This window comes from Passer domesticus, chromosome 10 (assembly GCF_036417665.1).
Source record: "Passer domesticus isolate bPasDom1 chromosome 10, bPasDom1.hap1, whole genome shotgun sequence".
In the NCBI taxonomy this organism is placed as follows: domain Eukaryota; kingdom Metazoa; phylum Chordata; class Aves; order Passeriformes; family Passeridae; genus Passer; species Passer domesticus.
Window position 1 is genome coordinate 26,626,132 of NC_087483.1, and position 13,355 is coordinate 26,639,486.

Sequence of the window (13,355 nt, forward strand, 5' to 3'; positions counted from 1 at the left end):
CAAGGGCATCTTCACTAAATTTTAAACTTTTATCCTACACTTCCATTTTCTGGTCTTAATTTAAAGACCCACTTAGCAGACTTACACATCTATCTCCAGTGCCAAAAAACTATAAATATAAGCCCTTCCTGCAATTTTATCAGGTTTTTTTTTCATGACTTGACTGTCAGAAAGGGAAGTTCAAAGAGCAGAAACTTAACAAGTATTGCCGGCGTTATCAAAACATTGGGAGTTTTCCGTCAGCGTTCGATGGCACTTCACTTCTGGGCCGTTATCTGATTTCCGACAGAAATCCCCGCGCTGTCCCAGGTCTCTGCTCTGCCGCGTACAGCTGTGTCACCGCGCTGCGGGGCTGCGAACCGACGGAGAAAGCGCCGCAAAGCCAGCGGAAAGCCGGGATCTTGCACAACGCCCATTGCCTGCCGCTCCCCGGCAGCCGCCCCCGGCCCCCGCCCAGGCGCCGCTCACGAGGAGAGCCCCGCGGGCAGCGCGGGGGCTGCGGAGCCACAGCGCGCCCGGCCCGGCCCGCGGAGCCGCTCCGCTCTGCCCCGCTCCGCTCTGCCCCGCTCCGCTCCGCTCTGCCCCGCTCCGCCCTGCCCCGCGATGCCGGTGGGTGAGGGGGCGGCGGGCGGCAGCGCGGGCAGGGCCTGGCCGCCGGCGGCTGACCGGACTTCTCTTGCAGAGCTTCCTGAAGTGGCTGCTGGGGATCCTGGGGGTCGCCGTGGTTGTGGTGGTCATCACCGTGCCCCTGGTGCTGCTCACCCGCCGTAAGTGCGCGGCGCGGGGGAGGGGGCTCGGGGCTGGCGGCGGCCGCGGGGAAAGTTCTGCGGAAAGTTTTGCCTCAGGCAGCGGGGTCCGCTGAGCTGCGGCTGCCGGGTCCTGGAAAATGGGAGGTACGGCCGTCTCACCAGAGAGGGTGGGGGGCGCGGGGACCATGGAAAATCTCTTGTTTTTCTTGTTTGCCTTGATAACAATTAGAAGCATTGTCGTTTTCACCATTTTCTGTTCTTATTGTCGCCAAAGGCTCTCGAACCAGCAGTATACTGACAATTACTCAGTTTCTCTAGAATGTATTGAAAAGATTATATTCCCTCTCATTTGCTTTGTTTGCGCAACTTTTGTTGACACCATTGAGTTAAATTATATAAACAGCACAGTTACAGAGGTCAGAAAAGTACGGAAAGATTCGGAATGAGTTTTTGGACTCTGACCAGTTAGCACTTTCCAGGTCACCCTTGCAGCTCTGGATGTTAATGTGAAACAGCATTAAATCCTGGTCAAGCCATGCATTGCTTTCAGCTGGTGGGACAGAGCTGCTCTCGTTTTGTGCTCTTGTGGTTAACAGCTGAGCAGTCGTGATATGTACAGCCAGCACAGCACAGTCTGAGGGAGAGTTTTTCTAGACTAGACCAAGAAGTGCACCCCAAAAAAAGTGAGGATGTGAAACTGGATCTTGAGGATGTGTTCGGAAATTGCTCATGTGTGCACAAATTTGGGGGGTTTGTCGTGTCGGTTAAAGAGGCGGAGTTTTGTCACTGGCGCTCCTGTGGCATAATTTACATTAAACTGTTTTGCGGTTCAGCTCTATTAATATTAATGCCAATATCACAGTCATTCAGAACTGGATTTTCAAAGTCCAGATATCTGAGTTACATGCCTTCTAGGCTGAAACTTCCATCAGTGGATGCTCAGTCTATTTTCTCTTATTTTGGGCAGCTTTTTGCCACTTATCTCAAAAAAAAAGCAGATTTTTGAGGTGACAAAAAATACTCTGAATTTCACAAGTGGGGAAGAGCAAGAGAAAGGGTCTTGATAACTTATCAGATGGATGTGTGCAGGCATAACACCTAGTGAAAGAATTCAGTATGCAGGCCTGAACTCTGCTGAAGAGTTCGTACTTGTCTATCTTGATGCCAGTGCTGTGTCTTACTGTAAATAAAGTGGGTTTTCTTCTTTCATGAATTGTAGCATAGGAGTTCTTTTCCTCTAGAAGTGGCTGCAATTCAAGATCAGTCATTCAGTTATATAGCAAATTAATTTTACTTCAAAGAGGCATTTCTGTTCTACGATACACAGAATACCATCATGCTGTCAGCCTTGGCTTGTGTCCTTTGGTTGTAAAAGAGTAGAACAGTGTGTCAGACTTCTTACTGTTGGTTCAAATTAAGGCAGAGTGAACACACCCAGGTAGTTCATTAAGTCCTTCTATGTAAAATAAGGATTGAGATGAGTGGTCCCAGTTCAAAATCTTGAATTCCTGTCTCTTCACAAATCAGGCCAGCAGTAACATCTGAACAACTGTGACCATTGAGTTTGGGAACTGCAGAGTTCTTTTGAATTTTTGACTGTAGGGTGCTAAACAGATGTTTTCTGCTAGCTGAGAGTGTAGAGGTGGTGTACCCGTAAAGTAGTAATTTATAGGTTAGAACAATTAATCACTAGTTTGATTATATGGCTTTTATGAAAAACCACAGGACACAAGTCAGCTAGGGATGCCTCTTGGGCCATGCAGGTGGTTGAGTAAAAAATGAAAAGTGATAAAACTGCTTTGGGAAGGAGCAGCTCATGTGCCTGTGACCATGTGAAATCAAAGTCTGCTCTGATAAAAATCCCTGTAACTGCAGTCAAATAGTTTTCCTTTCATCCCAATGGTTCAAGCATTGTACAGGGAGTGAATATGACAGTCATTGATACAAACAGATAGTTTTGAGTTTGAATTTCTTACCTTTGGTCTGCAGCTGTGCTCCCTGACATGCTTCTCAGTGTATTTTCATTTCATAAGCTTAGTATTCATGCAGCACATAATCAGTTTGATAAGTGTTCTCCAGTGCAGTGAAAGGTGGTGGAATTTTGCCTCTCCGGCAGAGTTCTGGCTTGCAGGCCTTGCAAGGAGAACTTCTGCTTCTCTTCTTGCAGACACTTAGAATGGACATATAGTGAAGACTTAAATTTGTGGAGTAGTTCCCTTATGTGAGGTGCAGCCATTTACCTGGAGGATCTGCTGCCAGAACAGAATTCTGAACAAAATTCTATATTTCATTTAGACTCACTACCTATTTTGGCACTTCATTTTATATTTAATAATGGGGCTACTTTCATCAAACAGTTTAATTTCAAAACAGCACTGGGGCTTGTATTTGAAGTCTGTTGATCAAAGCATTGTTGTGCTTTGAGCTATCCAACAGGTGACTACAGCAACAAGTTGTTACCCTTAAAGCATGAGTATTTTATAAAAAAATATTTGGTCTCTTTGTTCATGATTCGCCAATTTGTTTACACTTCTCACAGTTTTGGGTTGGTTTTTTTTTTTTTTTTTTTTTCTTCTATAACCTTTCATGCAAAAGGCAGATTGAAACATTCCATGTCTATATATACCTTTACCACTTCTCTGACTGCTGGTCTTGTTGCAGCTGGGCAGGAAGACCAGGAGTGGGAGGATGAGCAGCCAATGCTGGGAGCAGGAAGGAGACAGTGCAGTATTTGCTGTTGTTTTGCTGCCATGAGCAAGGCAGAGACAGCCTTGGAGGGAGGGCTCCACACAGCTGTTTCTTCACTCACTGGTGTAATTCTCTAAGGGTGAGATTCTAAATGAGAATCTTTTGTGGTCATTTGATAGAAATGTGCCTAGGAGAGTCTGGAAGAGCACTGCACCTCTTGGGAAGTTAATGACCTTAAGGTGCCTGAGAGTTCTGTGTGAGTCTGAAGAGATAGGGAATGCACACGTTTTCCTACTACATGTCCTTGACTTCTGTAACTGTCATTTAACTCAGTTATCTACCCTAATTCAAATGTTGAGTAATATAATATAAAACCCTATTATCAACAGTAGATTGCTATCTATAGAACACTTCTGCTATTATTTCCTTGCTTTGTATGAGATGGGGTAAATTTGAGAGAGATTCCAGAGCAGTGATTTACCAAGTTAATGATTAAATCCCTCCAGGGAAGTCTCTGCAGCCCCATGGAGTGCCTTTTGGATTAACTGCTCCAGGAGGTGTCACAGCACCCACATTTGGTTGTGGTCTCTCCTGAATGTCCTGTATTACCTCCTGGGTATTGGATAGAATTCTGGATGAAGTGAGCCTTTGGCCTGAGCCAGTACAGTAGTTTTCACCTGCTTTTTTTTTTTTTTTTTTCCTGGAAATCAGGTCTCTAACTGTCACATAGTAACTGGGGGCTGGAGTATATAGGAGGGGGGAAGAGTTGGAAGAGAAATGGGGAAACAGCAGATTTGGAAAAGCTAGCCTAAAGTGTCCTTTACTATTCTGACCACTGAATCAACCAGGATTCCCTTGCTCCTAAATTACATGCTTTGATTGCAGATCATTCTTGCTCTTCTGCCTTCACTCTAAAATGGCAATAACCATTCACCTTTTCTGTTTTGTATAATTTCTGTATCCCTTTCTTATTATTATTGAACATCATGCTTGCACCTATCTTTCCCTTTATGTGATTTTCCTGTCTCTTTCAGTAGTGTTAAACGTGCAGTAAAGCTTCCAATATTACTGTTTTTATAGTTTACCATGGTTTAAAGTCCATTTATTTCTTGCCCCTTTTCTTTTTAATTTACACGTGGAAATTAGGAAAATACACCTGGACACTGGGGAATAACCAAAGCATATACAAAAAAAGTAATTTCTCAACATGGTTCCATTTTGGTATGGTGATATGTCATACCATAAACCTTACACAATTGTTAACTTCTTGTTTGCTTTACACCTGTCCTGGTTTTGGGTGGGAATCAGGTTATTTTCTCCTGGTAGCTAGTCCAGTGCTCTGTTTTAGAATCAGGATGAGAATAATGTTGGTAACACACTGATGTTTTTTTGGCTGTTGCTAAGTAGTGCTTACTCTTGAGTCATGGACACCAGCTTCCCAGGCTCTGCCAGAAAACAGCTGCACAAGGAGCTGGGAGGGAGCATGGCCAGGACAGCTGACCTGATCTGGCCAAAGGAGTATTTCATAACACATAATGTCATGCTCATATAAACTGGGGGATTGGCTTCCAGGTGCCCATTGCTGCCGGGACAGGCTGGACATTGGTCAGTGGGTGGTGAGCAAATTGCATTTTGCATCAGTTGTCTTTCCTGGGTTTTATTCCTCTTGCTTTGCTTTTCATTACAAATATTATTACTTTTATTAGGAGTATTATATTTAGTTTTATTTCAATCATTAACTGTTCTTATCTCAACCTATGGGTTTATCTTTTCCTGATTCTCTTCCCCATCTCCACCGAGGGCGAGGGAGGAAGGAAGCGAGTGGTACTTAGTTGCCAGCTGGGGTTAAACAATGTCAACACCTCACACCTACAGAGACCAACTCAGTTTTTCTCTTAAGAGAGGGTGGCATATTAATAGGAAATTCCAAAATTCAAGCAGAATTATCAACTTTGTATGAGTACTACTTATGTAAATGTTTAAGAGACTTCTTTGCAGGACTTACATTTTTACTGTTGTAACAGGGGTATTATGGTGTAACTATTTCTAGTATATGATTATGACAGTGGAAATACATATATACTGTCAGGAGTCACACCAGGGTAGAGATGAATCATAGAATCATTAAGATTGGGAAAAACCTCCAAGATCATCAAGTCCAACCTTTGACTGAACACCACTTTATCAACTAAACGTAGCATTCTGTCATCTCTTAAACATTTGAAGGGATGGTGATTCCACCACTTTCCTGAGCACTCCTTTCCAATGATTAACCACCTTTTCAGTGACAAAATTCTTCCTGATGTCCTACCTGAACCTTCTCTGGCAGAGCTTCAGGCTATTTCCTGCTGTCCAGTCACTGTCTGCCTGGGAGAAGAGCTTGCCCCCACCTGGCTACAGCCTCCTCTCAGGTAGTTGTAGAAAGCAATACCATTCTCCCTGAGCCTCTTCTTCTCAGGCTTCACACTCCCAGCTTCCTCAGCCACCCCTCACAGGACTTGTACTCCAGACCCATCACCAGCTCCATTGCCCTTCTCTGGACACATTCCAGCACCTCCAAGTCTGTCTTGAATTGAGGGCCCCAGAACTGGACAGATCATTCGAGGTGTGGCCTCACCTGTGCCAAGTACAAGGGGACAATCACAGCCCTGCTCCTGCTGGCCCTGTTATTCCAGACACAGGCCAGGATTCCATTGGCCTTCTTGGCCACCAGGGCACACTGCTGGCTCGTGTTCAGCCTGGTGTTGACCAGCACCCCCAGGTCCTTTTCTGCTGGGCAGCTTTCCAGGCACTCTGCCCAGCCTGTGGCACTTCCTGGGGTTATTGTTACCCAGGTGTAGGATCTGGCACTTGTGAACCCCAGGCAGCTGGCCTCAGCCCATCGATCCAGCCTGTCCAGATCCCTCTGCAGAGTCCCCCTGCCCTCCAGCAGAGCAGCACTCCTGCCCAGCTTGGTGTTGTCTGTGAACTTAATGAGGATGAACTCAACCCGCTCATCCAAAGCATTGATAAAGATTATAAACAGAGCTGGCTCCAATTCTGAGCATTGGAAGTTAGTAATTTGGAGTTAGAAAAATAAGTCTGTATGTAGAACTGTTGAAAAAGAAAAATAACAACAAAATGCAGCCTCTCTGAGGAACTAAGAATGAAAGAAGCTGTTTTGCTAAAATATAAACATCCATCGACCTGTATACCATATTCAAAGCCAATAAAATGCTCTTGAATATCAGCAATTACTTTATTCTGTCAAAATAAACCTGTTTGACCTTTCTTTTCAAATGGAATCTGAACAATAAGAACCAAAATTTGGAATTCAATGTATGTTGAATATCTCTGGTCAGTGGCACAAAGTGGATAAGTAAGAATATACTGGTAGTGGCCTACCTTGTAGATTAAGAAAATGCTTCAACTAGAACTTCTATGACTGTACCCTTACAGCTTGGCGTGTGTTTTCATATTCAGATACTATGTGGAAGGTGTTGACAGAAAATGAAATTTTAATTTTATACATAGCCAACAAATCTTAATAGTGGCCTGATTTTTAGTAATGAGACCTTAGCAAAATATGTATGTCACCAGGGAGAAAAACATTCATCAGTTTGGAAAAATCCCTAAACCTGTTCATCAGCCACCTGTCTTAAATTGCTTCTCCTTTTCCAAGAGAGAGTTTGTTGCTTTCTGAAGCCCCTCTGATTGAAAATGACACTTCCTCGATTAGGAAGAAGTCATATTCCCAACTAGACAACTGTGTATGAATATTAAATACCCACTTGTTCATAATCCATCAAATTAAATATTCAGTTAAATAAATAACCTGAGAAATTAATATTCTCACAGAAACTTCAAGAGCAATAAATCCAGCCTAGTAATTTTTTTTAAGAGTCACATTTCAAATGGTATGGGGCAAGCATTTTTTAACCTTTTCTGAGCATTTTAGGCTAAAATCATTGTTTGTTACGTCTCTTGCAGTGGTAGTTGTACAGTCTGTGCTGTATATATACAGTTATCTTGTCGTTTGTAAATAAGAGAAAAGCCGTGATAGCTGATATAAATGTCTTCCTTTTGATGTTCCAGACGTCACAGGCATCCAACCTGCAGAAAGAGAACCTGCAAAAACTGTTGTGAGGTGTTTTTGTGTGTGTGTGTCCCCAAGGACATTGCTGTCTTTTTCTTCTTCAGCATAAGGAAAGTGAAGGCAGTCTGTTTAAAAGTATCCAAAAGACTGGGGTCTCAGAGCTAATAGGGGCAGGTTGGCACCGTGGTTGATCAGTACTTGGGTGTTTGTCTTGGTTGCTTTTATTTTGGTCTTTTGATTTAGCCAGTTGAAATTAAAATTCCTTCCCTTCTGGACCCTGTAGGTAAAAGGCTATATACAGGTAGATGAAGGTAGATTTTAGGTCTCCATTAAAAAAAAAAAAAGTCAGAGAGGATGCAGGGAGAGAATTACGCACCTGAATTTAAAATCTCTTTGTTTTCAGAGGAAAAAAAATCACAAAGACTCACAGACTGAGTTGTTGTTGTTATTGTGTCACACTTTGAAAGAAGTAGCTTGTGCACTGCAAGCTGTAAGAAAAAAATAATTTACATAGAAGCTGACTGCAGCTGAAGCTGATGACCAAAGTCATTAGCTTAACTAGATTTAAAGTTTCACTGGTCTTTTCAGACTAACCCAGTTACTTGGCTTTAATTGTCCCATCAAAATTGTAATGCTAAAAATAAACTTAAACATACCTTGGTGAAAATCACATCAAAAGAGGAATAAATATTTAATCAATTATTTCATCATAATCTTATCAGGAAGTTTGTTATTCAATTTTTTTTTATTAGACCTTCCCTAAATATTTTACTGCTTCTCAGATTTTTTTTTTTTTTATTTGAGACATTTCTGAAATTTGAGCTTAAGGATAAGCAAATTATTCACAATTGCAGCTGTTAGCAACAGGGGCTTTGCAGTGAACTTCCTAGAGTGAGCATGGGGAGAAAGGCACAAAGATCACTTCTTGTCAGCTTTTGAGGAGTACATGTTTGCTGAGGTAAGAGGGCCAGAGGTCTTCTGGTAATTTTTTTCACTGTCAAAAAGGTATTTTCATTTCCATGAGTTTGTTGAGTGACCTTGCTGACGCTGCTTTATTTTATGCTTGCTGAATTTACCTTGCAATAAAGTTTTATTGCCTTCCCACTGCTACTACTTTAGAGATGGTTAGCTAAAACACTTTAATTACCAGCAACAAAATTCTACTTAGTAGCCAGGTTAAGAAGCTGGGGTGGAACAATTTGCAGGAAAGATCAGAATCTCTCTTCTGTCTGTTTCTTTCAGAAGAGACCCCTTCAGGAAAAACGTACACTCTACAGAATTACTTGAACAATGACTATGAGTACAAAACACATAATTTGGAATGGATTTCAGGTAATTTATTTATACATACAACTTGAATGTTAAGAAGATGTACTACCTTCAGCAATGTACCACCTGCTGTCACCTCGTGCTGAGGTGACTACTGTATTCTGAAAAAAAGTCAAATTATTTAATGGTGCCATTATAGAATGGCACGTAGCTCAAAGGGTTGGTTCCTTGTTTCCCTTAGAAATGTGCTCATGTTCATGGCAAGTTATATTCACCTACTGCTAAAAGAGCATACTTACTTCTGTGCTTTAGGGTGGAAGCATGTTACCCTCTGAGGTGTGTCAGCTTCCTGTGCTTTGGGCTGCCAGAGACCAGGGAGATGCAGGCTGCTTTTCCTTCCAAGCATGCCTAGTGCCCCAAGGAAAGAGATGCTAGGAGGTGGATGCTGTGGGCTCCACGACTACATTTTGTGAACATTATTGTGCTATAAGCCTCCATTATAGGATTGGGAAACACAGCATTAACCAGAATTTTGGGATTTATTTCCTGCTTAAAAGCATAAAGGGCAAATAGAAGTAACTGATGAGGATTTTACTTACTTTGTGTTGGCATCTCTCTTGTGCTTTTAGGAAATCAGTATCTTCACAAAACAGATAATGGGAACATCCTGTGTATCAGTGCTGACAACGGAACATTCTCAGTAATCCTGGCAAATACAACATTAGTATGTTGACTTCTATGTGATATATGCAGACATTGGGAAAGGTATTGGATTTCATATTTTGTACTGCATAGTCTTTGGAATCAGTGCTTAATGTGTTTCTTTTGCCCTTCCTTTGTTGACAGGATGAGTACCAGGCAAGCACTGTTACATTGTCTCCTGACCAAAAGTTTGCTCTGCTGCAATACAGCTATACAAAGGTACAAGTGCACTTTACAGCTGAGGATGAAACTGGAAAATAAAGGTTTGGGAACAGCTGAGAGGCTGAGAGAATGTGAGGGAAATGCAGGAGGATGGATGAATGTGATGAATGTAAGGGAACAGTCAAGTTGAGCAGGCAGGAAGAGAAGAGACTGGTATTATCTGTGAGCCTGGCAGAAGAGAGTTGACTGCCCGAGGAAAAAAAAGCATCTGGATAAAAAGTGAATGTAGGGTTATTGCAAGGAGAACAAGGCTGGATGGTTTATCTGGGAAGGCAATCTAGGAGAGTAGATAGGCATGGCTGTCCCAGGAGTTGTGTGGGTAAGGAGAAGTGATGAGTAGATATGCTGGTGTACATCTGCTTGTGTATGTGTGCTATATATATATATATATGTGGTTATACATTGTGGTGGTGGGAGGTAAGAGTTTAAAGCTGAGGTGAATGAAAATCTGCATGTGCTTCAAAGAAGGCTTGTGCTTGGAGTGGGCTTGTGTGTCCCTGTTGCCTCCTGTCAGCAAGCACATGAAAAGCCTGCAGCAGAATGCCTCATCCTGGCACAGTGCTGAACCGTGCAACAAAGGTCAACCCACATTTATGCCAGGTGGCATGAAAACCTGCCTCTGTGTGCCAATTGAGAAGCCTAATGGTGGTGATCATTTGCTGTGCAGCTTGTGCACTGAGAAACCACTGACTTTGTTGTTCTTTCCTTTTTTTTTTCTAGAGGGGTGCCTGTTCTGTTTGTAAAAAGTTCAGTGCTAACTTGTGCAGTGTACAAATACCTGAGCACTGTGTCACTGAGCACTGTCTACATGTCCTGGCCTTGCAGTCCCAGAGTGGTTCTTGAACTGTGCCAGATGCAGTCTATGCACTCAGTCATCAATTTTTTTTCAATTTTAGCTTCTGTGCTGGATCCTCCTAAGCCAGTTAGCTTTTGTTTTTCTGAATTGTTCAGAAGTATTTGGCTCTCCACTACATCATTAGAGGCCACAAAATGCCTAATATTTACTAGCCACCCTACACATCCCCTCTACTTCTAATTTATTGCTCTGGAGTATTTTATTTGTTGCATTCATAAGAGTTAATTTTGTTTTAATGCTGAAGCAAGATATTTTAACCTTTATATAACAGTGTGATTGAAAGTTCTGTTATTATTAATCTTTATTGCAAAGAAAGAGAGTAACAAAATGAATCATGAGGATGTAGACACTTGTTATGTAATAGCCATCTGGCTGTGTAGTACTAAGTTGTTGGTTTTTATCTTCATACAAATATCCAAGAACCCTCTTAGAAGGGAGCATTATTGCAACATGTCAGTGCTGTGAGCTAAATCAAACCTCTCCAGCCTCACAAAGTGAACATGTTTAAATGTGTGTGCATTATCATCATCATCTTTCTCTCTCTTAAGTGCCCACAGAGTGATACAGATCTCAAGAGGCAGATTTCTCAGAGAAGGGTTTTATTTCTATGGCAATATGAATGGGAATAGGTCACCCTGGTACTGGAGGAACTGCTACACACATACTGCTGGAACTTGTGAGAACTACTATAAAATAAGATGCTAGGTTAAATAACACAACATGAAAAATGAGACAGAAAACAGCAAATGAGGCAGTAAAGCACAAGGAGGAGGATTAACTGCACACTGGCGATAATTTGCCATGCGGCTACAAGGGTTTCTGAAAATCTGCAGCATCTCTGGCATCTGTAGCTCTGTCCTTAATCAGTCAATGCCCTCAGTCATAGTATTTAAGTGATGACCCCAGAAGAGTGGAAATTCTTTAGTCTTCCCTTAAACATGGTAGGGATCTGTTAGCCTTGTATGTTCATTGTGCTCTTTCTGTCTTGATAAAAATCACAAGGTAATTTAGGGGTAATTCAAGGGTAAATTTAGGGGTAATTCAAGCTGCAAGAGATGTGAAACCTGGTGAAATTTATTTTCTTACTATTAAAATAATTATTTTGCAGTTGTGGAGGCATTCCTTTACAGCTTCATATCACATCTATGATTTCAGTAGCAGGTCAGTAATTTTTGCACATAAAATGTTGCTTTAACATTCATTTTGCCCTGAAATGTCATTTCACCGATTTCTCTTGGCTGCATTTTGTTTTTGTTTTTCCAGTTCTATCTTAGATGATGGACTTCTACCTAATGATACACAGTATATATCCTGGTCACCTGTTGGTCATAAACTGGTTAGTAAAGAAAAATAAAACTTTATATAGAGTCATTTTCATACACATGACATGGAAACTCATGTTGTCTGTACCCTTGAGGTTTTGGGACTTTCCTACTGCTAGGTAAGGTAGCTGAACTAGTTTCAAAATTGACTACTGTAGCTGGAAAGATTCCAAAGATCCTCTTTGTGTTTTGTTTTTGTCCTTTAATGAAAATGCATTCCTGAAAGTAACAAGTGGCCCCAGCAGTCATGAAATGCACAAATGCACAGGAACTTTGTGTTTTTACAGTTGCAGACAGTAGCTCATCCCTTTCAAAGACAGCAGCTGTCTGTCTACAGCTTATAACTGTCTATTTAATCATTACTGTGTGATTTTTATCTCCTAATTACACAAAAAATTATGAGGGATGGAGGCATGTAATGGGATTAGAGGATTAAAATCTTTCTTGTTCTCTTTCCCACTGTTTTCTTCCTCCCCTCCTCTTCAGTCCATGTCAATGGTGCCAACCACCACGTTTGCAAGGTGCCTTCCTTGTGTTGAGCGTTAGACTTCCACAGGAGAATGTGGTGTTCATTTATTCTTATTGCTTAGTGAATTTGTATGTCAATTATAAAGACCAGAAACAGAAGCAAAGGAAGTTGAAAAGAGTTTCTGCATCTTGGAGCAAAGCTCTGGAATAAAACTGTGTTGTTCAGTTATCCAGGGGTGATTAGGGAGGCAGGTGCCAAAAACTAGAGTTCTGAGTGCTGCTGAAGAAATGTACCATCTTTGCAGACCTGTTGGCAGCACTGAGGCCCCAGTGAATGTTTTACCGAAGCCCTGATAGTTTTCTTTGAAAGACAAATTAGTGGAAAACAACTCCTAATGAAGGAAAATAAGTTTGTATTTGGGAGAAAATTAATTGCAAGATTTTTAAAACTCGATACAGTAGTCATGTCACTTTTCATATTTGATTTGGTTTTTTGCATCTTGGCCTGGAGTTATATTGCTCACCCTGATCTGTATTAGTATTTGCATTAGTAATTCCAAGTTTGTTAAGTATTAAGGCTGTTTAGTGAAATGCAGCTTTTAAAGATGCTTTTTGTCATCTGTTGTAAATTGCCCAGTAGATGAAATAAAGAAAGGAAGTAGGATTTAGTGTAATAGTAATTGTTATCATAATGATGTTTTGCAGGCATATGTTTGGAATAATAATGTTTATGTAAAAGCTTCACCAACAGCAGAAGCTGTGCAAATCACTCAAAATGGAGAAGAAAATAAAATTTTCAATGGAATACCAGACTGGGTTTATGAAGGTAACTACATCAAGCAAGTTTTACTTTCCATTATTATGTGAAAACTTTGGTTTATTGTAATTGTTATTTCATTCCTTACCACTGAAAAATTCAAAATAATCAAACTCCGTATTTTAAAAGAAACATGCATCCTTATCTGGGCTTAATACCTGGCTAGTGTGAGGATCTAAGAGTATAT

The 13,355-nt window shown here is 41.3% G+C and overlaps 1 protein-coding gene across 2 annotated transcripts in view; it reads left to right on the top strand.

Moving 5' to 3' along the window:
• The first annotated feature begins 294 nt into the window (after positions 1-294).
• The window catches only part of DPP4 (dipeptidyl peptidase 4), a 40,377-nt gene continuing 27,316 nt past the window's right edge, over positions 295-13,355 (top strand). The window contains exons 1-8 of one of the 2 annotated variants that reach the window (XM_064434713.1): positions 295-609; positions 683-767; positions 8,755-8,844; positions 9,411-9,505; positions 9,628-9,702; positions 11,670-11,722; positions 11,825-11,897; positions 13,057-13,177. In XM_064434713.1, coding sequence (XP_064290783.1) covers positions 604-609; positions 683-767; positions 8,755-8,844; positions 9,411-9,505; positions 9,628-9,702; positions 11,670-11,722; positions 11,825-11,897; positions 13,057-13,177 — 598 coding nt within the window. In that variant the 5' untranslated portion in view covers positions 295-603. Of the gene's footprint in view, positions 610-682; positions 768-871; positions 894-8,754; positions 8,845-9,410; positions 9,506-9,627; positions 9,703-11,669; positions 11,723-11,824; positions 11,898-13,056; positions 13,178-13,355 lie in introns of those variants that run through there. The other variant, XM_064434712.1, reaches the window with a different exon arrangement.